This window comes from Neoarius graeffei, chromosome 1 (assembly GCF_027579695.1).
Source record: "Neoarius graeffei isolate fNeoGra1 chromosome 1, fNeoGra1.pri, whole genome shotgun sequence".
Lineage (NCBI taxonomy): Eukaryota > Metazoa > Chordata > Actinopteri > Siluriformes > Ariidae > Neoarius > Neoarius graeffei.
The window spans coordinates 118,389,488-118,416,310 of NC_083569.1; the positions used below are offsets into that span (position 1 = coordinate 118,389,488).

At 41.4% G+C, this 26,823-nt stretch overlaps 1 protein-coding gene across 1 annotated transcript in view; it reads left to right on the forward strand.

Annotated features, from left to right (window-relative positions):
* ptprn2 (protein tyrosine phosphatase receptor type N2) overlaps nucleotides 1-26,823 on the forward strand; it is a 573,154-nt gene that overhangs the window by 510,583 nt on the left and 35,748 nt on the right. Inside the window, exons 15-16 of the mRNA XM_060920656.1 lie at nucleotides 20,076-20,223; nucleotides 20,671-20,744. Of these exons, the coding sequence (XP_060776639.1) occupies nucleotides 20,076-20,223; nucleotides 20,671-20,744 (222 nt within the window). The remainder of the gene's footprint in view (nucleotides 1-20,075; nucleotides 20,224-20,670; nucleotides 20,745-26,823) is intronic.

Consider the following 26,823-nt stretch of genomic DNA (forward strand, 5'->3'; position numbering starts at 1 on the left):
CAGTGAGGCTCTTTCTTTCCTCTGGTGACTGATCAGTGGGACTCAGTATGTCCTGTACATCCATTAAACCATCTAATAACCGTTTATCCTGGTGTGTAAGAGTTTCTAATACTTAGTAATGCTTTATACTAGTTTATTTCCCAACATAACAGTTTTGTAAATATTTAACCAGTGACATGTTACTGATCTCAGATGCTCTTGATGGATTTCTATAAGATCCATAAACAACGTTTTGGAGAATATTATTGTCTGTGATTATGACTTTGGAGTAACACGTAGTGGGAAAGTCAGTTGACCCTATAGACAACATCACAAGTCCAGGGTTTGATCCTGGGCTTGGGTTACTATCCCTACTATCTATGTGAATTTCCTCCAGGTCTTCCAGTTTCTTCCCACTATCCACAAACATACTAGTAGGTAGATTCTTCTTATTCTTCTTTCAGCTTGTCCCACTTATGTGTGTGGGGTCATTGGCATGTCCTTGACATGTCATTTATTGGAGCATAGTTTTACACCAACCGCTGGATGCCCTTCCTGCCACAACCCTTCCTAACCGCATGTCTTTGGACTGTGGGGGAAACAAGAGCACCTGGAGGAAACCCACGCAGACATGGGGAGAACATGCAAACTCCACATGGAAAGGCCCACATTGGCCACCCGGCTTGAATCCAGGACCTTCTTGGTGAGAGGCAACAGTGCTAACCACTACACCATCATGCCATCCTGTACATCATGCCATCCTGTACAGTACTAGTAGGTCGACTGACCATGCTAAATTACCCCTCAGTGTGGATGAGTGATAGACTCTTGTTCCATCTGTGTGAATTCCCACCTCACACCAAGTATTCCTAGGTTAGAATCCGGATTCAGCACAACCCTTACCAGGATAAAGTGCTTATTGAAGTAATAAGATGACCCTGAATTTCTGACTCCAGCAAACCTCAAATTGCTGTGTATGACCTTTAGAAAAACCTTTCTGGTGAGTTCTTCAGATGGTCTGAGGGTTCTTCTCTTCAAAGGGAAAATCTCACCATATGAAATGTTCATGTTATAGCCTCGACGTTGCTTTCTAACTGAATGAAGTCATAAAGCTGACTCTACTTGATGAGCTCCACAACTCCAGAGGTCTGTCAGAGCTTACTGTGGTGAACAGACTCATCCTTGTTCAGAGCTTTAACAGAAAGTGAAAAGCTGAGCACTCTGCAGTTGGGCCTCATCTGGAGTGAACCTGTGTGGAATTTCAATTGCCTTTTGTCCTCACTCACGTTTCTGATTGACAGCTACGCTGCTTTACTTCTACATTTTTTTTTTGTTGTTGTTGTTTTTCTCACTGCAATCGTGAAACTTAAGCATTATTGCAGCAGAGTAGGCTAATCCATGTTTCTGGCTCAGATGCAGATTGTTTCTTCACACATTCTGCTCCAGCAAACATCTCCATGTGATGACTCCACACAAGATCATACTACACTGACCAACCATGTCTGAGGTCTGGCACCAGTAGGACTCTTCGTGGTGTGTGAAATAGCTGTGAGTTTGTCCTCGCATTTTTCTGTGGGAGCGTGGAAGTGTGAAGGTGCAGTGACAAACTGATCACCATACAGACACCTGAGAGACACACCCGAACTTTTGCAGAAATTTGTACGAATTTGTACAGAAAGAAGTCATGGGCAGCAGCATGATGGATCACTGTATCGGCAGAAGAGCCTTTATGGGGCCACTGCGGCTGAGGAAGGCAACAGGAAACCACCTCAGCAAATGTTCTTCTTCCCTTGACCCCTTATAGTATTATGACTGATAGAATATTCACACAATCAACAAGAGGCAAAGAGCCTGGTTTGGACACACACTTCGGCATGGGGACCTGCTGGTCAAAGTCAGTAAGGGCCATATGGTAGGAAAGAGGCCTCCTGGGAGACGAAGAACAGGGATGCTAGATTGTATCAAGGATGGCCGCTCTTACGCAAGAGTAAAGAGACTGGCACTAACAAGAGACCTACTATAAGGCTGGACCTGCCTTAATCCAGCAGAGCACTAGAGAGAGTACGGATTTGCTCAAGATATCAAATATTACACCTGTGAAAATTAAACTTGACATTGAATATGTTTATTTATTGAAATACTTGTGACTGTCAGTAACAGCACTGAAAACCTAAGTTTAAAGCAGCTTCCAAACATGGCCACCCCCGACTACAATTCCCAGGCACCGCAATGCCCTTCATCTCCAGAATAAATGATGATGATGATGCCCTTTATTGTCACTAGTCACATGTACCAGCGACATTAGCCGTCAACCTGTCCGTACATATACAACATACAATTGACATAGCGTAGACAGGACAGGAAGACAGGGATAAAGATAAAAAAGAAACACAACATGAGGAAAGATAAGGAAAAAAAGAACACCCCCCACTATGCTCCTGTCAGGAGTACAGTGTGGGAACATTTAAAAAAAACTTTGCATAAGCACACAACAACACAAGTGCACTTTAAACACGGGACTTGAGAGGGGGAATCAGGGGTAGGGGGTAAGGGGGGGAGGGGGGAGGGGAGGAGGTAATCCAGCGCAAGCAAGCAGCCGTCCGCTCCTGCAGCCATGAAGGCGCTGGTCACGCACCCGCTTGTCACACTGGGGGTAAAAATGGCGACCGCGGAAAGTTAGAGAAGGAATGCAAGGAATGAGAGTGTCTCCCGGCAGTGACCTTCAGGGGGAAATATTGCCTCAGCAACGGCCTGAGCCAAGGCTGGTGCTGTCTCAGGGCGCCGAATGTCGATAAGATATGAATAATAAATAATAATCATAAATAATAATAATAAATAATAATCATAAATAATAAATAATAATCAGCTAAATTTATATAGCACCTTTCTCATACCCAAGGTTGCTTTACAATTATAAAGAAAGGAAAAAAGGGGGGCAAAAGTCCACCAAAAGGTCAGGATGTCATTCCAATGGTGTAGCAGCTACAGTCCCACCAAAAGGCACACAAATACAATTCCCACACTGCCTGCACAGTCACCGTGATGCCGCTGGGCAACATTTCTCAGAACACCATGCCATGGATCCACAAAGCGAGCACAGAAACATTGCTATGCAGTGCGCTGGTAAGTCCCAAACTGCCTGCACAGCCGGTGTGACGCCACCAAGCAACATCACTCAGAACACCGCACCAAGCACAAAAGCACCGCTGACATCCCTGATGTTAAAAGAGCAGTGAGCTCACTGCAATCCATGGTGATGAGCACAGGCATCACCCACAGGGAACCAAGGCCTGGAGGGAACCGATGCCCAAAACTGGGTCTGGAGCTACACCACAACTGGCAGACAAAACACTCAAACAAAAACAAAAAAACAAACATCAAACTACACAAACACAAAAAAGAAAAACAAAAGAGAAAATAAAATAAAAAGCTCTGGTGAGAAGCAACAGCCAGAATGCACACAGTGTACTCTCAACCGAAAAAAAAAAATTCTATGAAAAATTCGAAGAAGTACACCTGTTTCCCATTTCCTCATAATTACTTCCCTATATAAGCCCAGCATTCACAAACATTCACAGCGTCGTATTGTTCTGTGTCCCCATACCTGATCATACCGAGCCTTTTGACTTTCTGCTTGACTTCTAGTGCTTTTGACTTTGTTTACATTTATTTCCAACTTCATTTACTCACCTGCCCTTTGACATTCTGTTTGTGACTCGACCGACCCTTGCCTGTCCCCCACTACTTCTTCAGATTGCTGTATTGGATTTGGTTACCAGTTTGCCATGCACTCGCTCTCCCCTGTGCTTGCATCTGTAAGTGCCTGCACCCTGACAGTGACAAGTTTAGTGCTAATTTGTCGGTTGGTGCTGTATAAGAATCATGATGTCACAGAGAGACATTTGTATTGGTATTACTAGTACAGTGTTTCTAAACAACCTGGTTGCCAAAAGACCCAACAAACCTACCCTAACAATCTGACGCAACTTGGTTATATTCACAGTCGATCAAGAATTTTATTTAGGAATCAGACTGATGTTATGTAAAATGTTCTCCACTTATTAGAACAAATTAGCACTAAAAGACAGGAAGTGTTATTTGGCTAAACTTACACTGTCAAATGGTGTAACTCTAGAAGATCCTTATGGCTTGGGGTCAGCCTACTACCCCTACATACGACAGAGAAACTGAGGTCTCTTGATGTTTACAACTTTGTTGTTTGTTGACATGTTCCAGCCATAATGGCTGTGTTCAAAAAAGAAGGTTGCTGCCTTGTTGCCTTGCTGCCATACTGGACATATATCTCATAAGGCAGGATTTTCGACTGAAGGCATATTTTCAGGACATTTACATGGACCTTTTAAGATAGCGTTTACAGTAACATTGGTGGCATCAGAATGTTGGCTAACTAAACCAGAGAGTTAGCTAGTTGGCTAATAGATGCCTCACAAATCATATCAAACAAATTTAATTGGGTTATAAGATAGTACAATGTTTATTTCTCAGTAACTTTTTACAAAAAAACATTCCAAAAACTGCTATTTGTATACAAAATCACTTTTCTGTGAAGTTCTGCTATCTTTGTTTTTTCTGTTGCTTGAGCAAGCTCCTGAAGAGATTTATGGGTAATATGCAGGATTGAGGATACATCAAGGTTGCCTTCATTTGGGGACTGTTTGAAGGCATCGAAGAAGACAGGAAATGTGAATTTGATCAGTTTGAAATGGTCCTTGATGCCTTGCTGTCTTGTTACACATCCTTCTGAGACAGCAGTTTCCCCATTTTGAATGCAGCCAATGTTCAATGCTTTGTGATTACAACATCAAGGATGTGTTCATGGTAATGAGTAAGCTGAACAAAGTTAGCTAGCTAAACATGTCCATTATAGGCAGCTCCTCAGTAAGAATGTCAGTCATTAAGAATGTTATTGTTCGCTCATGAACAAGCTATGCCTGTTATAGTGTTGTAAGACTTGAAACTGGTCTCAAGACCACTTTCTGAAGGTCTCGGTCTCATCTTGGAATCGATGGCATTTTTACTCGGTCTTGTCTAGGTCTCAGATAAAGAGGACTCAGGGTTTTATTTCAAGATCAGTCAAGACCACAACTGTGGGGATTTCACTAAATTGCCTATGCATTGTCTGATTTATTTGTTAACATTGTTACTGTGATTGAATGGAAAACTTCCTGTTTCAAATGACACCAATCATGTGATTCATTGCTAGTTTGATTTTTTTTCCTGTTAAAAACTGTCACCCATCCCCCACCCCCTTCACGCACACCGGTCTGGTCCTGGTCTTGAATCGGTCTCACCCTGCCTTGGTCTTGGTCGTGACTTGATCTCAACCCCTCAAAGTTTTGGTCTTCTCTTGGTCTCACCCTGCCTTGGTCGTGGTCATGACTTGATCTCAACCCCTCAAAGTCTTCGTCTTCTCTTGGTCTCACCCTGCTTTTGTCTTGGTCTTGAATTGATCTCAACCCCTCAAAGTTTTGGTCTTTTCTTGGTCTTGCCCTGCCTTGGTCTTGGTTGTGACTTGATCTCAACCCCTCAAAGTCTTGGTCTTCTCTTGGTCTCGCCCTGCCTTGGTCTTGGTCGTGACTTGATCTCAACCCCTCAAAGTCTTGGTCTTCTCTTGGTCTCACCCTGATTTGGTCTTGGGCTTGACTTGATCTCAATCCCTCAAAGTCTTGGTCTTCTCTTGGTCTCGCCCTTCCTTGGTCTTTGTTGTGACTTGATCTCAACCCTTCAAAGTCTTGGTCTTCTCTTGGTCTCACCCTGCCTTGGTCTTGGTCATGACTTGATCTCAACCCCTCAAAGTCTTGGTCTTCTCTTGGTCTCACCCTGATTTGGTCTTGGGCTTGACTTGATCTCAATCCCTCAAAGTCTTGGTCTCGCCCTTCCTTGGTCTTTGTTGTGACTTGATCTCAACCCTTCAAAGTCTTGGTCTTCTCTTGGTCTCACCCTGCCTTGGTCTTGGTCATGACTTGATCTCAACCCCTCAAAGTCTTGGTCTTCTCTTGGTCTCACCCTGCTTTTGTCTTGGTCTTGACTTGATCTCAACCCCTCAAAGTTTTGGTCTTTTCTTGGTCTCTTCCTGCCTTGGTCTTGGTTGTGACTTTATCTCAACCCCTCAAAGTCTTGGTCTTCTCTTGGTCTCACCCTGCATTGGTCTTGGTCATGACTTGATCTCAACCCCTCAAAGTCTTGGTCTTCTCTTGGTCTCGCCCTGCTTTGGTCTTGGTCTTGACTTGATCTCAGTTTAGGTGGTCTTGACAACAATATTAGCCCTTTAAATCTTGTCAAGTTCACTGATATGATCAAGAGCTACCATACTTAGCTGAGAAGAAATGTGCACTGTAAAGGCGGAGCTTGTCAGACCACAATTCTTTCTCCTGACTGCCTGGAACCACAACTATCTTCTGTTGGTTTGGAAACAAGGGGTCCCATTCTGACTTCTGACAACACAACGTGACATTTTAGAAAAATTTGGTTTTGCTGCAAAAAATCACTATAGTCTCCTGTTACGTTTTTGCAACAAGGAGGCATGGCTGACAATCAATGTGACGTGATGATCTCAAACATCATTCATAACACTAAGGTTTCACTGTAAGCTCCTAAACGCAAAAAAGCAAGTGCTTCTTTTCTTACTCAATATTTTCCAGTAACAAATCTCATTTACTTTTAATTAAAGCAAGACAAATAAGACTAGCTATTTAATTTGGAGAGAAGTAATGGCACTCTATAAAATGATTGAGCTGCATTACTGGAAATTTTAACACATGCCAAGCTTAGGAGGTGTTCCTTTTACCATTTAGTTGTCATTTTGTGGTCTTGGCCTTTTATGGCATATGGTGGGTGTGGCTAAATGCTTGGTAATTCATGGCTGATTGGGGTTTATGAACATATGTATACAAAGAAAATTTGTATAAATCTGTTGGGGAATTTTTAGTTTGTTTTATCCATGAAAACATTTCCACACAACTTCACTAACAGACTGATGCATGAGGTTTGAGGAGAGTAAATACAGGATGAAAACAGGACAGGCTGGGAGACTAAAGCTTTGTGTTTAGCATTCAGGGAACTGGATGGTGAAATTTGGCTTTGCAAATGTGAGAGTTTACACTTTCATGCGTTACAGTGGCTAGTTTCATTCTTGTGCTATTTGGTTGGATGATTGCACGAGGATAAAGATTCCAGTTAAAACCAGAAACCACATTGGTCCAGTCACATTGAGACTCAAACACAGTGTAGTAAATCTATAACATTGTATTTATACTATTATATCCAGGGCGAGACAAAAGGAACAGCTAGATATTTGGTTTGCTCAGTTCAGACTTGATATCCAGACTTTGTCATTTGTCACTGTGATGTTTGTGTGTGTATACAGTCATGTGTTTACACCAGACTCTAACTATATGAGCTGATCAATCAGTAATGAGCCGCTGCTGCTGCCACTGTCACTACCGCTGCTGTATTTATCACCAAAGAGCTAATAGAGGTCTGAGGACGACACTGGAGGAGAAAAACTGCTTTTGATTAAAGTGCTGAAGCCCCTTGGTGTCTGATTAAATAATAAATTTACTTTGCTAATAGAGTTAGACATGAGAGAGTTGGATGAGAGGCAAGCACACAGTTCTCAACATGGGTTCTGTGAAACCCTCAGGTTCTGTATCATATAGCCAGATAGTCCATTATTTACATTACTTTACATTTTTAACAATGTTATAGTGATTGAGCTCATTATTAAAGCTGTTAGTATTGTTTATTACAAATTTAATCAAATTGAATTTAATAATAAAACAATCTCATGAGCATTACTAACAGTAAATAATGTTAGCTTTACCATAATAAAATATTAAGGTGTAATAAAATTGTATATAATGTAAATCATTATTATTTTTATTGTTATTATTATTTTTCATATAAAAATAATTTAAGAGACCACTTCAATTTTTTCTTACATCAGCATCTCTATGTATGGCAACCAGTTCATTTCAGTGTCTGTGCTGGAAATCCAACACAAGAACACCTTATTTTCCTTAATGAGGTACTGATGAGGTGATCACCTGAACTAAAACTTATTTAACAAGGAAAAGTATAAAAACCACTGCTGTAGTCATCACTATCTTCTTGCAATAGGGCCAGCTTGGAATGCAAAACCAGTGCTAGTAGTACCTTAAATTTAATTGGAATACAAAAATATTTATTCCTCATGCCTAAAGAGTTAAAAAGAAAAGTTTTGAGTGAGAAAAAGAAGTTCTGGCATTACTGGCAGAGGGATACAGTCAGTGTCAGGTTACTTCCGTCTTCAAAATTTCAAAGACATCAGTTCATAAGAACAAGGTCAAGTAGCAGACATTGTGGACAACAAAGTTACAGACTGGCAGAGAGCAAAAATGACTCTCCACTGACCGGGATGATCGTCAACTCCTTCAAATGTCACTCAACAACTGTAGGATGACATCAAGTGACCTACCAAAAGAATGGCAAATGGCAGTTGGGGTTAAATGCATGGTAAGGATGGTTCGAAACAGACTCCTCTGGGTGGAGTTTAAGTCATCCAAAGCTAGAAAAAAAACCCTTCATCAATGAAAAGCAAAGACAAGCCAGGCTGAGGTTTGCTAACGACCATAAAGATTGGACTGTAGAGGACTGGAGTAAGGTCATCTTCTTGGAGTCCAATTTTCAGGTTTTCCCATCACCTGGTTGTCTAATGGTTAGACAGAGACCTGGAGAGACCTACAAGCCACAGAGTTTCATGCCTATTGTGAAATTTGGTGGAGGATCAGTGAGGATCTGGGGTGCTTCAGCAAGGCTGGAATGGGGCAGATTTTTGTTTGTGAAGGACACATGAATCAAGCCTTGTTCAAGGTTATCCTGGAAGAAAACTTGCTTCCTTCTGCTCTGACAGTGCTCCTTAACTCTGAGGATTGGGCTTTCCAGCAGGACAATGCTCCATGCCATACAGCCAGGTCAATCAAGGTGTGGATGGAGGACCACAAGATCAAGACCCTGTCATGGCCAGGCCCATCTCCAGACCTGAACCCTAATGAAAACCTCTGGAATGTGATCAAGAGGAAGATGGATGGTCAGAAGCCATCAAAGAAAACTGAGCTGATTGAGTTTTTGTACCAGGAGTGGCATAAAGTCACCCAAGAGCATCGTGAGAGACTGGTGAAGAGCATGCCAAGACGCATGAAAACTGTGATTAAATGCCAGGGTTATTCCACCATCTACTGATTTCTGAACTCATCCCAAGTTCAGTATTTAGTATTGTGTTGTATAAATTGAATATGATCTTGATTTTTTTTTTTTGCATTATTCAAGGTCTGAATGCACTTCTTTTTTTTTGTTGTTATTTTGACCAGTCATCATTTTCTGCAATTAAATGCTCTTACAATATTTTTTATGTGGAATTTGCGGGACATGTTGTCAGTAGTTTATGGAATAAAACAAAAATGTTCATGTTCCTCAAACACAAACTTATAAATAGTAAAATCAGAGAAACTGATAGTTTTGCAGTGGTCTCTTAATTTTTTTCCAGAGATGTAGATGTACCCTGAAATGCGTACGTGAATGTAAACATATCAAGAACTCCTTATTCTGCGAATATTCAGCCAACACAAAGCTACACTCAAGTGCAGTTTTCAATTATTTACTTTGGTAATATACATCAAAATCAATATCAACAATGAAATATTTAAAGTGTCAGGACATGAGGCTGATTTAAATCTTTCTCCTGTCTTCCACACAGTCCATCATTAATCACCTGAACACTTCTATTCCAGAATCATTTACTACTAATAATAGTCTCATGAATAGTTCATCGTTCCCGTTTTCTCATTGATCATATGATCGATTGTATAAACCCAGACTTCATGCTATCTGTTGGGTTATTTTTGCTGGGTTTTGTTTGTTTGTTTGTTTGTTTGTTTGTTTGCTTGTTTGTTTGTTTGTTTATGCTAAGCTGCATAAAATGACTAACAGAATCTTATGTGCAAATCTTAAAGAATAAATGGTACATTTCTGAGTTTAAGCTACAAGTGCTAGCGATCAAGGAGTTGAGGCTTTCATGGTTCTGCATTATGATGATTGTTTTGTTCTGATGGAAGTGTAACCCAGGTCCCATGTAGCTATGTTGTATTTTATCTTGAGTGTGTAGTACTATGGGACAGGGCCTGAGTTCGTTGTTGAACTGTTATTAAAATGTATTATTACTCTTTAATTTACATCTTTTGAGTTCAACCCCAATTTTGATTTCTAAACGTCCTCAGCAAAATTTATAAGGACCACCACACAACGGTACATTAAATGCAATAATCCCTTTACAGGTATTTATTTACAAAATGAAATAATAAAGTTTGGTAACTCTTTCTTTATGAAATAAAATATAAACAAGTCTCAAAATGTTATAAATAAAAGGTGTACAAAATGAAATATCAGGTTTCTTTAGTTTTCAAACCTCTTCCTTTAAGTTTCAAAAATCTCTTTTATACCTTTATAAAAAAAGTACAAAATACCTTTGTTATGCTTTTAAGTTACACCAAAATACCTTTTAACTTTCTTTAATCAAAATAAGTACCTTCTTAATAGCTTTTATACAAAATAAATACCGTTTACATACCTTAAATCAAAATACTTACCTCTCAAATACCTCTTAAACAAAAAATTACCTTTTGAATATGATTGATATTAACCAAACACAGTTGTTAATCACATACAAACAATCAAAATCACTCAATGTATACCCGTGGGCCCACACACACACACACCTTCACTCGTTAATCAAGAAATGTGACCCTGTTCCAGGCCTGATTTGAAGCTGGGGTGCGATGAGGCCTAAAAACTTTAAAGGCCGCTTCACTCTGACGTGAGCGGAAAACAAAAAAACACGTGCAAGTCCTTTAGTTCAGTCAGCACTCACGATTCCCAGATGAATTGTTAATGGGGATAGCAGTCACCGTTGAGCAGTTAGTACACAGCATCACAGGAATCACAAGAAGAAAACAGCAGAGTCCGTCAACTGGGAAGACCGGGAAAATCGCTCCGACCTCTCTCTCCACATCTCCTTTAAGCATATTAACTCAGTTGAGCCACAATACCAAATGCTATTTCATGGCGAATTAACGTGAAGTCTGTTTTAACTAGGAAGCATTACAATGCTACCGTAACAGTATGATATCCAGGCACATATACATAGTATGCTAAGCTAACTAGCAGGTCACTAACTAACATCACAACATCATGTCTTATCACTATAACGGTTAGTTACAGCTCAGAACAAAAGGCACATATTTATTTACCTTTTTTCGAGTTACAATCAAGTTATCATCAGGACCACGAGTAGTCGACCTTGTAGATAGAACTTTGAAATACTCTCAGCAGCACGCTGCTCATCGCTCCTTTCTCCAGACACAGTATGTCTCTCGTGAAACCCAACACTACCCTGGCCTGCGCCATTTGTCCCGCCCCATTTGAGGGAACGGCTTGGATTGGCTGTTAATTTGTTAAAGACCCAATAACAATGCATAAACAGATTGACTGACATTAACTGATAACAGGTTAGGTTGCACGGCTGTTTACGCAGACTTTAGATCAAACAAACTCATTTTCTCCTAAATTATGGATTTTAAAGGAACATTACTCTTTTTACAAATATTTATTGAACATTTCAAACTGTACATATGATATTTATGCATTTTTTCCAATACATATTTTAACCAGTTTAGTATTATGAACTTTTGTGTGTTATATAACTATATACCTGCTGTGTTACTGATTTTATGAACTGTATGATTTTAGACAGGGCTACAGAAGGAAAAGTCTTTGGATCTTGAGAAATGATGACTGACATCAAAATTAAAATTCCTGACATGCACATTTTGAGTAACTAAGTTATAAAATCTTATACCTTCAAAGACCTGGTATTTCCACACCATCACTTCTGATGAAATTGACAGCAGTGATGGGAATCATAGCAGGGACGTGCACAGGAATTATGAAGGGCAGTTGCTCTGACCTGAAGAAAGGGCAGACCCCCTCCCTACACACACACACACACACACACACACACACAAAACCTCACAGGCTTTAAACTATGAAGCACACGGTCTTTATTGAAATATCTGATTTTTTTGGGAACTTCACCATAGGATGGCAAGGCCCGACTGAAGTGCAGAATCTGATGAAGTTCTGATCGTACTTAAGATTGTTGCTCTCTACATGTGCTGGATCAGTGGGATTAGACAACCTCAGCAAAAAATCAAAATCAGTAGATTCTGCCAAACTCTGAACATCCTCCCTTTCAGATGCTGTCCTCTCCCTCATCTCATCCTCTTTCTCATCTCTCCTTTCTCTGTTCTCCTCCTCTCTGAATACAGCTGCACTGGGCTCATCATCTGTCCAATTACATATTTTACCAACAATTACAAAAACTATATTTATTATTATTATTGTTGTTGTATTTTTTTTATTGCTGTAATTATTTTATTTTATCTTATATACAGCTTGATATATAGCTTGCTGGTCTTTAAACCTGTAGCTTAATCCTATATCGGGTAATCAGCATTATGCCTACCTGCCCTAAATGTCTCCTCCTGGTCCACATTTTCCTGAAGTGAGGAGGTTTGTGGCTGCTCCTCATCTTAAATGTAATGCAATTATGAGAAAATGCCATTAGCAGGCTAAACTATCTCATCTCATCTCATTATCTCTAGCCGCTTTATCCTGTCCTACAGGGTCGCAGGCAAGCTGGAGCCTATCCCAGCTGACTACGGGCGAAAGGCGGGGTACACCCTGGACAAGTCGCCAGGTCATCACAGGGCTGACACATAGACACAGACAACCACTCACACTCACATTCACACCTACGGTCAATTTAGAGTCACCAGTTAACCTAACCTGCATGTCTTTGGACTGTGGGGGAAACCGGAGCACCCGGAGGAAACCCACACGGACACGGGGAGAACATGCAAACTCCACACAGAAAGGCCCTCACCGGTCACGGGGCTCGAACCCGGAACCTTCTTGCTGTGAGGCGACAGCGATAACCACTACACCACCGTGCCGCCCAGGCTAAAATATGAGGATGATTAATCAATTAGCCTACAGTGTCATTTTTATGACAATGCTGCAAAGTCTCTGTCTCACCTGTTGCTTGGCTTTTTCGCAGCCAACTCTGCAGAGAGGTGCTCCCCTTAGCTGCCTCTTTGAGTTGTCTATCTCTCTCTTGAATCCGCCTCTTTTCCGTAGGCATTTTTCGAATTGCCTTCATTTTAACATTACACACATGACCCAAAATAGTTAAGAATTAGTTTTCTAATCATATGAAATAGCCTAATTCAAATGATGCATTATTTCCATCATTCTTCCTGCTTGCTAAAACGAAATGTTAGAAAACTATCAGCGGACATGTAGGCCTAACATTAGTTTGTTTATCACAGAGCAGCTTGTAAAAAGTTACAGGTTGTCTGCAAGCTAGCTGGCTGTCGGATTTTTTTTTTTGCTAACTAAACGTGGCACAGTATCTGGCTGTCGGATTGTTTAGGCTCACTAAATGTCGCAAACTGCACCTGGGTTGATGAAGATTTCAGAAAAGTTGATGGTGATCATTTTTATACTGTGTGTACATCTCAAGCTCACCTTTTAGACCCCCGTCATGGCGCTGAAGGTAGTCGGTTTTAACTGCCGAGGCATCTGCAACAATCTGGCTATGCATGCAGGCTGAAGTGCAGGTCGCGTGCACCGCTTCAGTTTTGTGAGCCCCTGCCCTGCCCCCTCCCTTCCTTCTGCCTTTCTCTTGCGGTGTCTGATGGAATGATTGACGGTACTTTAGGCTATTTTAGGACACGTTTGAAAACAAAAGCATGAATTATAATGAAAATCATGTTCAAATCTGAAATTCTGTATTCCTTGAACGATTTATATTATTTTTCCCCCCTCCCTCGGAAGGGCAACATCAGTCGAGGAGGGCATAAAGGCAGTTGCCCAGACAACTAGAGCCACCCCTTCTGCACGTCCATGAATCTTAGAGTTAGAGACAAATGAGCCACAGGAAACTCTTTCATTCTCCTGCTTTTACTTCCTCCTTTCTGACTACTACTTGCAAAAGGTTCCAGTGTGGTGCATCATGAGCAGAAGTTGGAAAACGTTTTGGAAGTCTTGTGGAAGCACGTGTTATTCATCACCTTCTGTTTGTTTATGATGATGTTTTGATTATTGTATTTTTTTTTTTATTTAAAATTTTTATTTTTATATCTTTCTTCTTTATTGTTCAGAATAAAGTAATCAATCAATCAAAAAAAAAAAAACCTTCCTGATTGGTAGTACTGGCTGGTGGGCAGAGTCTTGGCCAAGAGTAAGGTTGTTTCTTAATGTTAAGGATGATTCCATGGTAGGACGTGTCTTTCAGAGGCTAGGCAGGTGTGTATCATTGAAAAGTTCTTGTCTTGTACCTCTGCAGAGGGTAAAAGGAGGATATACCTTTTATCAAAGTCCCTCCCACACCAGGGCCTGGTCTTCCCAGGTAGTTTCCTTTCCCAGTACTAACCATCTCTTGAGGCTTATGGGTGCACCATGAGATTTTGGCTCCTACTTACATATGTATCGCAGCATAACTTGCCAAATAGCAGGAGGTACCATTTTTATGATACTGGACCATGAGTAGTGTCAAGAGGCAGACACATTAACCACTAGGCCATCTCACAGTAGGATACACATATACATCCTTGAAGATTCCCTGAATGAAGGATTTGGTTCGAAGGATCCTTGACATCGGTGGGATTCGATGATCTGGCATGCTTAAAATACAGCCATTAAGGATCCCTCCATTACACTGAGTAACAATCCAATTGGACAATGCCCAGCACTACGGCTGTAACCTAAACCTTTGATATTGATTAAATTATCCATAACTATCCATCACTTTTAAATGAGTTTTGTATTCATCCATTTCAGATTGCCCGTGCCAACCCACAGTGATGCCCCTTCGTTCCTCAGCGAAGCAAAGCTCTGTTTTTTTCATCATACTGCATTAATCTCATTAAGGCTCTTCTCAGTCCTGTTAATCAAAGTCATTTCTCTCCCACTAAATAATGAATACTACATGGACCATAATGGCCTCGATTAAGTTCCCTGCCTTGTGAAACATAAGCTTATAAGAGATGACCAAACGTTCATGTCGGAGAGCAGGTGGAGAACATGTGTCTCCAGGAAAATGAACTTTCACATGGCTTCGCAAGTGCTAGTTCATATATAAAGCCATCAAGAGACACCATGGCATCAGGGCTAAAGGTTCAAGGAGGTGAAGTTAAATGGCAGAATATCAAGATGAGGGGTGGAGTTAGTGCTTGTTGATCTACATCTCATGAAAAAAAAACCCTTTAAGATGAACTTAAATATGTGATTTGCTAACAATGATTTGTATGATTTGTACAATCAAGGGTAAATTTGTGTGAATTTCAATAAGGAAAATTTGCGAATGTTAAAGTTTAGGATGAGGGATGGAGTTAGTGCTGGGTCATTCCATGCCAAATCAACAAGAGGTTATGCTCGATCATCTCAGATTTCAATGAAATTTGGAGGGCTCAGGGATAATATTAAAAGAAGTTAATCCCCAAAACTTGAGCTTCCTATCACCAATAGTTTCAGAGATACAGGCATTTGAATTTTTCGATTTTTTTTTTGTTTTTTGCTCAAAACATACATATTTCAAAGTGCAATATAATCTTTATTATGCAAGGTAGAAACCTAAAATTTTGCACAGAGAGACTCAATGTCTTGTACTACAAGCTTCAACTTAGAATTTCAATGGTCATTGTATATTAGATGGTGATTTTAACAAGGAAATTAAAAAGACAAATTTGCATTTTTTGCATTTTTAATTCATTCTGGAAGCTTGCCTGTGGCAGTAATGCTTAAACTAAGAATGTTATTCAAATCTACACAGAAATATCTACCAATTTCAGTTTTACCAAGTCTCCACTATTCCTAGTTTGTCTGTAATAGGGTTTTGAAATTCGCCGATTTCTAAAACATGCCATTTTCAGTAGCAAGAAATCCAATGTGGGATAGCAGTTAGGAACTTGTAAATTTTTTTTCAGTAATCCCCAAGACCCATATTTTATATTTCCAAATTTTTGTTCTGTGTCTCTCAAGTATTTTTAAACTACAGGGGTTTAAAAAATCCATTTTCACCAAATTCGAATTTTTGATATATTTTCATATAACTGATATTTGAGGGTTAATAAATGCTTCAATAAGGATCAAGTAGGTTAGGAGACATGTTTCTTCCTCAATTTTAAATAAAATTTCAATTAATGCTCAGTATTAATTATTTATAAATTGATTTTAATCTAAGACTGTGTAACATTAGCAATCAATGACCAGCTATTGTGTACCAGTCAACAGCCAGCCTTATCAATATCAACACAGCACAATAGGTGACCTTTGATACCAGAACAGGTGGCTCATATCTTATAGTTTTAGAGTCTGTAAACTGCATACTTGTTCAGATAACATTATATTGCTTGGATTATATTAAATACATTGTAATACAGAGCACTGAGAAAATTTACCAATGTTATTAACTGAATGTGTTTCTTTGCAAGGACTGGATATTTTGAATAGTTGACTAGGGAATTTAATTGTAGTTGCTTTCAATTTGAGATCAGTATAAATGAGTTTGTTCTTAGACATCTAGAAATGGCTGAACTTCCTCCCTGTTCTATAGGAATTGGACTAAAGAAAGATTCTGACTGCCATAAACTAACATACAACAGAAATTGTAAGTTAAATACACTCTCTCACTATCATAGAGATTTTTGAAACTGGATCTCATTATATGTTAGAAAAAGAAAACATAAAGTACAAGTTCCAACTCAGGACTCCAACCTGAACCACTGTAATTTTCTATACGTTCATTGTATTGCTTTTCTTATGAACTTATGTGTATAAAAATTCAAAGAAACAAATCATGTTTGATAAAATTCCTGTGAATTTTATTTTATATTGAAATAGTAGTATGTTAATTCCAAAAACCTGTTGGAAAATAATCAGCCATAGATGGCATGGCGTAATGAAGCTGAGTTGTTTTTCCTTTTAGAAGTTATTGCTGTTTAAATCAGGTAAGTAAAAAGAATTGGCTCAATTGTGGCAGCTATATTGTTTGTGATCATTCTCCTGTTTGTGTGCACAAGGTTTGCATGAAAGAAAACCAACAAATAAACAGGAAATACAAGTGCGTTAATCATGGAATAACTTGAAAGACTTGAAAGAAGAATCATTTGCGATGTGTCACACAGTTCACCAAAATGTAATGATGCGCCTCCATCTATAGCGCCACCATCAGGCTGACATGGATCTCATCGTATTCCAGAGTAGTGGGGAAGGACACTGAGTCTTTCTGCCAAATTGTGTGTTTCCTCGTGTTGTGATTTCACCAACTGTGTTTAAAAAAAAAATGCTTGGACCGCTAATTACTTCTTAAAATGTGTTGCTATACTCAGCATCTGTCCATCACTGGTGCTTCAGAATAGCACATTCATGAAAAAATACTTTACATAGCTGTGATCCAACTTACCTCTGAGCTCCACCTCTCTCTGTCTCTATCTCTTTCCTTTCTTTCCTAGTTTCTTTTTTCTTTCTGTTGTTCTATAATAACACCTCCATCCTTCCAGACAGAAGTAAGCTCAAAGCAGCTCCACTCGTCAATCTCGGAGACTAATCCCAAATACACAGCACAAAAGAACAGAGAGAGAGAGAGAGAGAGAGAGAGAGAGGTGGGTTGGTCCTTGGCAATCACACACGCAATTAAGAGTGCTGAAAGAGACGAGCTTCAATCACTGCTTTTCTCCACTCTCACACACGGTGATAAGATTGTCTGAGCTTAAGTCTCCTTTCCTGGGGAGCTGAATCCAACAGAGACAAAAGAACCAAACGGATGGAAGGGAAAAAAAGATGGAAAGAGAGAGAGAAAAGACAGAGTGAGCCAGGCTTGTAGTACTCAAGTCTGAATCATGCCCCAATTTTAAGGACTCGTGACTTGACTTGGACTTGAACGCTGATGACTCAGACTCGGACTCGTACATTAACTGCATTCGGACTCGTAAATTGGAGAAGAGGACTCGGATTTTTTTCTTTATTTTTTGCAACATGCCATAATAATTTAGCGTAAAATATTTATATCTACACTAATTTTTATGCTAATTTCATGCAAGAGAATGCACATTTGCCTGTTTGTACGTCATGTTCATGAACAAATTAACAGTAATGGCGCTAAAATGCCTGGACAGACACCCTTAGGATTGTCTGCTTTACTTATACAGACTTCTTGTGCAGTGGGAAAAAATGTACTGCTATGTGTTCCATATGTAGAAGAATTATCGAGGAGATGATGGGGACAACCTCGAACTTCAATCGTCATTTGACGAGACGCCACCCAGAGAAGGAAGTGACACGCTATGTTCATTGCTCCGTTGATAGTGGGCAGGGCTTGCTTGCTGAGCTATGAACAAGCTTTTTATCTGTAGCCTGTTAATTAAAATGGGGCAGTTGAGCAGTAACATTAGTCCAACATGGTAGCAGAGATGCTTTCACATAAAGGCAGCAACAGCCACCATTAAATGGTGTGGGTGGAGTCTTGTTCTCGAACTCGACTTGGATCAATAGTGGACTCAACTCAAAATTTTCTTTCATCACTTGGACTTGAAAACTGGGGACTCAAGACTGGACTCGGACTTGCGGTTTAGTGACTCGACTACAACACTGGAGTGAGCAAGAGAGAGAGAGAGAGAGAGACAGGGTGTTGAAACAGTTCAGGGAATGAAGTAGCTGCTTCTTGGATGTTACTTCAGTGATGGTGACCTGACAGAAGATTACATTTTAAAGAAAAGTTGAAAGTCCTTCTCGTGCCACATGGTGCATAGGGTGGCGCCAATCTCCATTTCTATAGCCCTTGGCTTCTTGCCTATTACATAACTAGGGTTACAGTGGGGGGCAGGTCCTCTGCTAACCGTAAGAGTTTGACTCCCCACTCACATCTGTATTGCAGCATGCCTTGCCAGATGGCAGGAGGTACCATTTTTATGATGGTCTTTGGTATGACCCGACCGTGAGTAGAACTCACAATTTCCCGATCGAGAGGTGGACACGCTAACCACTAGGCCAACTCGCAGGGAACATTTTAAAGAAAGATGTTTATTGAGGATTCATGGTAGGCGTCTCCAGTTTCAGAGCTTTGTAATGGTCCAAGGTAACGCAGTAACCTTCAGCATGGTTGGTGTAGTGGTTAGCATGGTTGCCTCACAACAAGAAGGTTCCGGGTTCAAACCCAGCAGCCGGCAAGGGCCTTTCTGTGTGGAGTTTGCATGTTCTCCCCATGTCTGCATGGGTTTCCTCCGGGTGCTCCGATTTCCCCCACAGTCCAAAGACATGCAGTTAGGTTAACGTGGGGCAGCCTTGGGCTGAAGTGCCCTTGAGCAAGGTACTTAACCCCTGACTGCTCCCTGGGTGCTCTAGTGTGGCTGCCCACTGCTCTGGGTGTGTGTGCGTGTGTTCACTGCTTCAGATGTGTTAAATGCAGAGGATGAATTTCACTGTGCTTGAAGTGTGCATGTGACAAATAAAGGTTTCTTCTTCTTCAGACAGATGAGTTTGTGATTTCTTTATGGTCAGGGAACAGCTGTTTCACAGGAACAGAAACTAACTTGCTTCCACAATGACATTCCACAACATTAAGTGTAACTATCCATCCATTCATCCATCCATTATCTGTAGCTGCTTATCCTGTCCTACAGGGTCGCAGGCAAGCTGGAGCCTATCCCAGCTGACTATGGGCGAGAGGCGGGGTACACCCTGGACAAGTCGCCAGGTCACTGCAGGGCCGACACATAGAGACAAACAACCATTCACACTCACATTCACACCAAGTGTAACTAGAAATGGATAAAAAGTATAACATGTACCTCTTGCTGTGGCACTAGAGGAATAAAACTCTAAGCAACAAGCTGTCAAAGGAAAATAATCAACTTGCGAGTGTTTTATTCCTGATGTAACATTCTCCACATCCCTCCTCTTCCTCTTCCTCTTGCTCTGTGCAGGCATATATGGAGGATCACCTGCAGAATCAGGATCGTTTGGAGAAGGAGTGGGAAGCTCTGTGTGGTTATCAGGCCGAGCCGGCCGCTTGTTCTGCAGCTCAGGAGAAAAACAACGCCAAGAAGAACCGACCCAACGGTGTGCTCGCATGTGAGTGGCTTAAATCTCACATGACACATTTATGCTGCATGCTACACACGTGTACAACACATAACACAAACGACACCAGCTCCACTACAGCCTCATGCACACAGGATCAACAGATCTTATTTCCTGACATATAAAATTGTACACAATAGAGATATATCATATCCAAACGTATAATATATATTTATTACAAATATAAATTACCTCAATTTCCTCACAATAGACTGTTGTTGTTTTGTTAGTTAGTTTGTTTTGTGTGATACACACTAACTTGCTTCATATATGACTAATAATGCCCATTTTGTTCATACAATAACATTTGCCAAGGAAACAGCCAATCAAATGTTCTTTGTATAATAACATGTAATAGCTGTGTTATAAGCATGTTATAAGCATGTTATAAGCATGTTATAGCCTAACATAGGACTGATTTTTTCCCCTGTATCACAGACGATCACTCCAGAGTGATGCTGAAGGCTGAGAATAACCAGAGCAGCTCAGACTACATCAACGCCAGCCTAATTGTGAGTTCTGATGTTCACTTCAGTCCACATCACTTCCTTCCTGTTCGGCTGCTTTCCTCTTTACTCTCAGATCACATTGAAATCACTGCCATTATAATCCTATCGGATTTTTTGGACACTGTCTTAGTTATGGATGTGTTGGACATATGTTCAGCATTCTGTCAAGTAATTGATGGTCCAGCTGCTAAAGCTGAGTGAAGAACAAAGCATAAAAAAAACGTGCAGTATTAAAGAAGTGTTATTAAACAGTTAAAGTTCATTTACACTGGTAACAATAGAGTGTGTATACAATATCACAAACACAAGTTAGAATTTTACAAGCATTTATACTGCAGAACTGCTGAATTCTGGATTCTGATTGGTCAGTGAAGGTGGTACAGACTGTAGAACTCATCTCAGTGAAGGAGGCGTGGCCTCTGTGTGTGTCAGTCTCAGGGAAGGAGGTGTGGCCTCTGTGAGTGTGTCAGTCTCAGTGAAGGAGGTGTGGCCTCAATTGTGTGTCAGTCCCAATGAAGAAAGTGTGGTCTGTGTGTGTATTAGTCTCAGGGAAGGAGGTGTGGCCTCCATTTTGTGTCATGCTCAGTGAAGGAGGCGTGGCCTCTATTGTGTGTCAGTCCCAATGAAGAAAGTGTGGTCTGTGTGTGTATTAGTCTCAGGGAAGGAGGTGTGGCCTCCATTTTGTGTCATGCTCAGTGAAGGAGGCGTGTCTTCTATTGTGTCTTAGTCTCAGGGAAGGAGGTGTGGCCTCCATGTGTGTCAGTCCCAATGAAGGAAGTGTAGCCTGTGTGTGTCAGTCTCAGTGAAGGAGGCGTGGCCCCTGTGTCAATCTTAGTTAAGGAGGTGTGGCCGCTATGTCTGTCAACCTCAGGGAAGGAGGTGTGGTCTGTGTGTGTGTCAGTTTCAGTGAAGATGCAGCCTTTGTGTGTCAGCCCCAATGAAGGAGGTGTTGTCTGTGTGTGTCAATCTCAGTGAAGGAGGTGTAGCCTTTTTCTGTCAGTCTCAATGAAGGAGGTGTGACCTCTGTGGATTAGTCTCAGTGAAGGTGTGGCCTTTGTGTTAGTTTCTGAAGAAGTTATGGCCTTTGTGTGTCAGACCCAGTGAAAGAGGTGTGGCCTCTTTCTGTCAGTCTTAGGGAAGAAGGCGTGGCCTCTATATGTGTTCGTCTTAGTGGCAGTATTGCTTCTGTGTGTGTCTGTCCCAGTGAAGGAGGTGTGGCCTCTGTGTGTCAGTCTCAACGAAGGAGGCGTGGCCTCTGCGTATGTCAGAACCAGTGAAGGAGGCATGGCCTCTGTGTGTGTCAGTACCAGTGAAGGAGGTGTGACCTCTGAGTGTCAGTACCAGTGAAGGAGGCGTGGCCTCTGTGTATGTCAGAACCAGTGAAGGAGGCGTGGCCTCTGTGTGTGTCAGTACCAGTGAAGGAGGTGTGGCCTCTGTGTGTGTCAGTGCCAGTGAAGGAGGTGTGGCCTCTGTGTGAGTCAGAACCAGTGAAGAAGGCGTGGCCTCTGTGTGTGTCAGAACCAGTGAAGGAGGCGTGGCCTCTGTGTGTGTCAGAACCAGTGAAGGAGGCGTGGCCTCTGTGTGTGTCAGTACTAGTGAAGGAGGTGTGGCCTCTGTGTGTGTCAGTACCAGTGAAGGAGGTGTGGCCTCTGTGTGTGTCAGTACCAGTGAAGGAGGTGTGGCCTCTGTGTGAGTCAGAACCAGTGAAGAAGGCGTGGCCTCTGTGTGTGTCAGAACCAGTGAAGGAGGCGTGGCCTCTGTGTGTGTCAGTACCAGTTGTTGGCTGCTTTAGATGTATCAAAAAAATCACATTGTTAATCCAGTATTGCGATGAGTTTCTACCTGCTCGGTGTATTAGTTACATTTCTCTAAAGCGTACAGACGTCACGGGTCAGAGCACAGCAGTGAACCGAACACAGGGCCAAGGGGACAGAGGGTTAATGTAGGAGTCACTCTGCCCTCCTGCTCTCTCCATCTCCTCAGACCCCCTTGAAGGGAAAACAAAAGAAAGTGACGGTTTTTCTCTTCCCGTCAGAGCACAGGGGGCCTCATAATTACATCCCGGCAGGAACCTGACATGAAAACTGCCATAATTACATCTGTCAAACGCTGCTGCCTGCTGCCTCGTTAGCAGCGTCGCAGCAGAACAACCTCAAAATGAGTCATCTGTGACATTTTTTTCCCTCTTCTATGCCTCCTGTCTGCAGTTAAGTGGCTGCTCAGGGTTGAAGGTTTTGGCCTTTTCAGACACACACACACACACACACACACACACACACACACACACACACACACACTTCTCTGTCACACATGAAGACACACACTTTGTTTCCTCATTTGAGTAGAAGCTGGCATCATCATAAAAGGGATCTCTTGCTGCTGTTGTCATGGTAATGACAAAAGGGGTGGAGTTTTGTGAGGAAGAGCAGGCACGGTTTGAAAATGTGTAGGATTTCTAACAAATGGCAAGAAGGTTAATTCATATTTTTGATATATAATGTCTTAATGGATTGTTACTAATTATGCTATTGTTAGATTTGTCATCTGTTGTTTTTTTAAATAATTTTTAATTTATTTCATAATTAAAGCTACCCTGAACCATTTACCTTTACTGTATGATTTTTAAAAAAAATATCTACAGTGGTGCTTGAAAGTTTGTGAACCCTTTAGAATTTTCTATATTTCTGAATTAATATGACTTAAAACATCATCAGATTTTCAAACAAGTCCTAAAAATAGATAAAGAGAACCCAGTTAAACAAATGAGATGAAAATATTATACTTGGTCATTTATTTATTGAGGAAAATGATCCAATATTACATATCTGTGAGTGGCAAAACTATGTGAACCTCTAGGATTAGCAGTTAATTTGAAGGTGAAATTAGAGTCAGGTGTTTTCAATCAATGGGATGACGATCAGGTGTGAGTGGGCACCCTGTTTTATTTAAAAAACAGGGATCTATCAAAGTCTGATCTTCACAACACATGTTTGTGGAAGTGTATCATGGCACGAACAAAGGAGATTTCTGAGGTCAGGCCATCTGGGCCAGGACGGCTTGCCATCATTGATGGAACAATGAATTCTGAATTATACCAGCGAATTCTAAAGAAAAATGTCAGGACATCTGTCCATGAACTGAATCTCAAGAGAAGGCGGGTCATGCAGCAAGACAATGACCCTAAGCACACAAGTCGTTCTACCAAAGAATGGTTAAAGAAGAATAAAGTTAATGTTTTGGAATGGCCAAGTCAATGTCCTGACCTTAATCCAATCGAAATGTTGTGGAAGGACCTGAAGCGAGCAGTTCATGTGAGGAAACCCACCAACATCCCAGAGTTGAAGCTGTTCTGTACGGAGGAACGGGCTAAAATTCCTCCAAGCCGGTGTGCAGGACTGATCAAAAGTACAGTAACTGGAAACTGTAGTTGCAGTTATCGCTGCACAAGGGGGTCACACCAGATACTGAAAGCAAAGGTTCACATACTTTTGCCACTCACAGATATGTAATATTGGATCATTTTCCTCAATAAATAAATGAGAAAGTGTAATATTTTGTTTCATTTGTTAAACTGGGTTCTCTTTATCTACTTTTAGGACTTGTGTGAAAATCTGATGATGTTTTAGTACATATTTATGCAGAAATATAGAAAATTCTAAAGGGTTCACAAACTTTCAAGCACCACTATATATCAATTTACAAGTGTGAAACCAGTTTAAAGCTAAATATGAAAGAACAAATGTCAATATAACACTTACAAGGACATTAAGTCCATTGGTTTCTTTCGTATTTCCATGAGGGAAAGTTCCTCATGTTCATCTTCAGTGATTTCCAGATGTTCTTGAGGAGAAAGACCTGAGACAGACTTTTTTTCAATCCCACTCATTCCCTCAGAACGCTGGACCAATCCTGTCCACCAGGTAAATCCATCCATTATCTGTAGCTGCTTATCCTATTCTACAGGGTTGCAGGCAAGCTGGAGCCTATCCCAGCTGACTATGGGTGAGAGGTGGGGTTCACCCTGGACAAGTTGCCAGGTTATTGCAGGGCTGACACAGAGACAAACAACCATTCACACTCACATTCACACCTACGGTCAATTTAGAGCCAACAATTAACCTAATGTCTTTGGACTGTGGGGGAAACTGGAGCACCCAAAGAAACCCATGCAGACACAGGGAGAACATGCAAACTCCACACAGAAAGGCCCTCGCCAGCCGCTGGGCTCAAACCCAGGACCTTCTTGCTGTGAGGCGACAGTGCTAACCACTACACCACCGTGCCACCACCAGGTAAATCTGCCAACAATATTTACTAATGAACTTAGTTGGCATCATTTCCTGAAATTTACACCATGCAGTAATTTAAACTAAAGTGGTCCTGAACCGTATTTACTGAAGATCCATTATCTGATAACCATGAGCTGGCCTAGTGGTTAGCGTGTCCACCTCTCAACTGGGAGATTGTGAGTTCTACTCATGGTCAGGTCATACCAAAGATCATCATAAAAATGGTACCTACTGCTGTCTGACAAGGCATGCTGCAATACAGGTGCAAGTAGGGAGTCAAACTCTTGTGGTTACCAGAGGACTAGACCCCCACTGTAACCCTAGATGTATAGGCGAGTGGTCAAGGGCTATAGATGTGGAGATTGGTACTATGACATAAGGGCCTGGTTAGTACTGGGACAGGAGACTGCCTGGGGAGAGACTTTGATTATCTGAGAGGCAGAGTTCACCCTGGATGAGTCACCAGTCTATCACAGGGCTAACACAGAGAACAACAACCATCATGCTCATGGGCATTTTAGAGTAACCACTTGACCTGATCACCATGTCTTTGAACTGTGGAAGGAAACCAGAGGAAACCCATGCAGGTACGGGGAGAACATGCCAACTCCACACAAACCCAAGTCAAATGCAATGTTCAAACCCAGAATCTTCTTGCTGTGAGGCAACAGTGAGAACCACCCTGACCAGCATCCATGATGCTCTAATATTAATGACCATGGCCTTTAGTGCCAACTTAAACTTTATAGTGTATCTGACCATCTTCATAACACTAAAAAAAAAAACCTCCCCACTCCTTCCTACAACCTTTCTTTTAGGTTCCAGTCCTTTAAGTTCTTTCATGAGTTTGTCTGAAGTCCATTCTTATGTAAACTTCTGAATGTTTGCAGTCACAGGGATGGTCAGTGCTTGCAGTTAATTTAATTGCAACTAAATCCAACACCTGGCAGTGCTGTAGCAGGTGATGTTTTGAATATTGGAATTTCTCCCTGCCTCTACATGGACTCTGGTTTCCTTTCTCATCCCAAAAATATGCCAGTATGAGGACTGGGTATTTAATTTGCCCCAGGTGTAAAGTTCTGATCCTCAGTGATGGACTTGTACCAGAGTGAATTCTACCACCTCATGTCCAGTGTTCCCAGGATAGCCTTTAGATGCACCATGACCCTGACCAGGATGAAGCTCCAGTTCCCAGTGTTCACAGTAATATCCTGAGCTTGGGAATGTTTTTCCACTTATCTTATCCATGTTGGATTCTCCATTTGGTTTCATCACATCCCCTAAAAAAATAAAAAATAAAAAATTTCATGAGGTGGATTGGCAAAGAAAAATTGCACCTAGAAGGTCAGGTGCTTTGTGATGGCTGGACTGGAGTCCCATCCAGTGTGTACTCCTGCCTTCCTCTCAGTATTTCCAGAATAGATTCTGGACTTATTGTGGGTGGCACGGTGGTGTAGTGGTTAGTGGTTAGCACTGTCGCCTCACAGCAAGAAGGATCCAGGTTTGAAACTCATGGCTGACAGGGGTCTTTCTGTGTGGAGTTTACATGTCCGTGTCAGTGTGGGTTTACTCCAGGTGCTCTGGTTTCCCCCACAGTTCAAATACATGCAGATTGGGTAAAATACCCAGCCATTGGGGTTGCACAAGCCAGTGCATAGTGCCAGTGCATAGTGCCAGTCCCAAGCCTGGATAGATTGGGGAGGGTTGTGTCAGGAAGGGCATGTAAAACCTAGCCAAATTAAATATGCATAACAGATACACTGTGGTGGCCTCTAATGGGAGCAGCCGAAAGA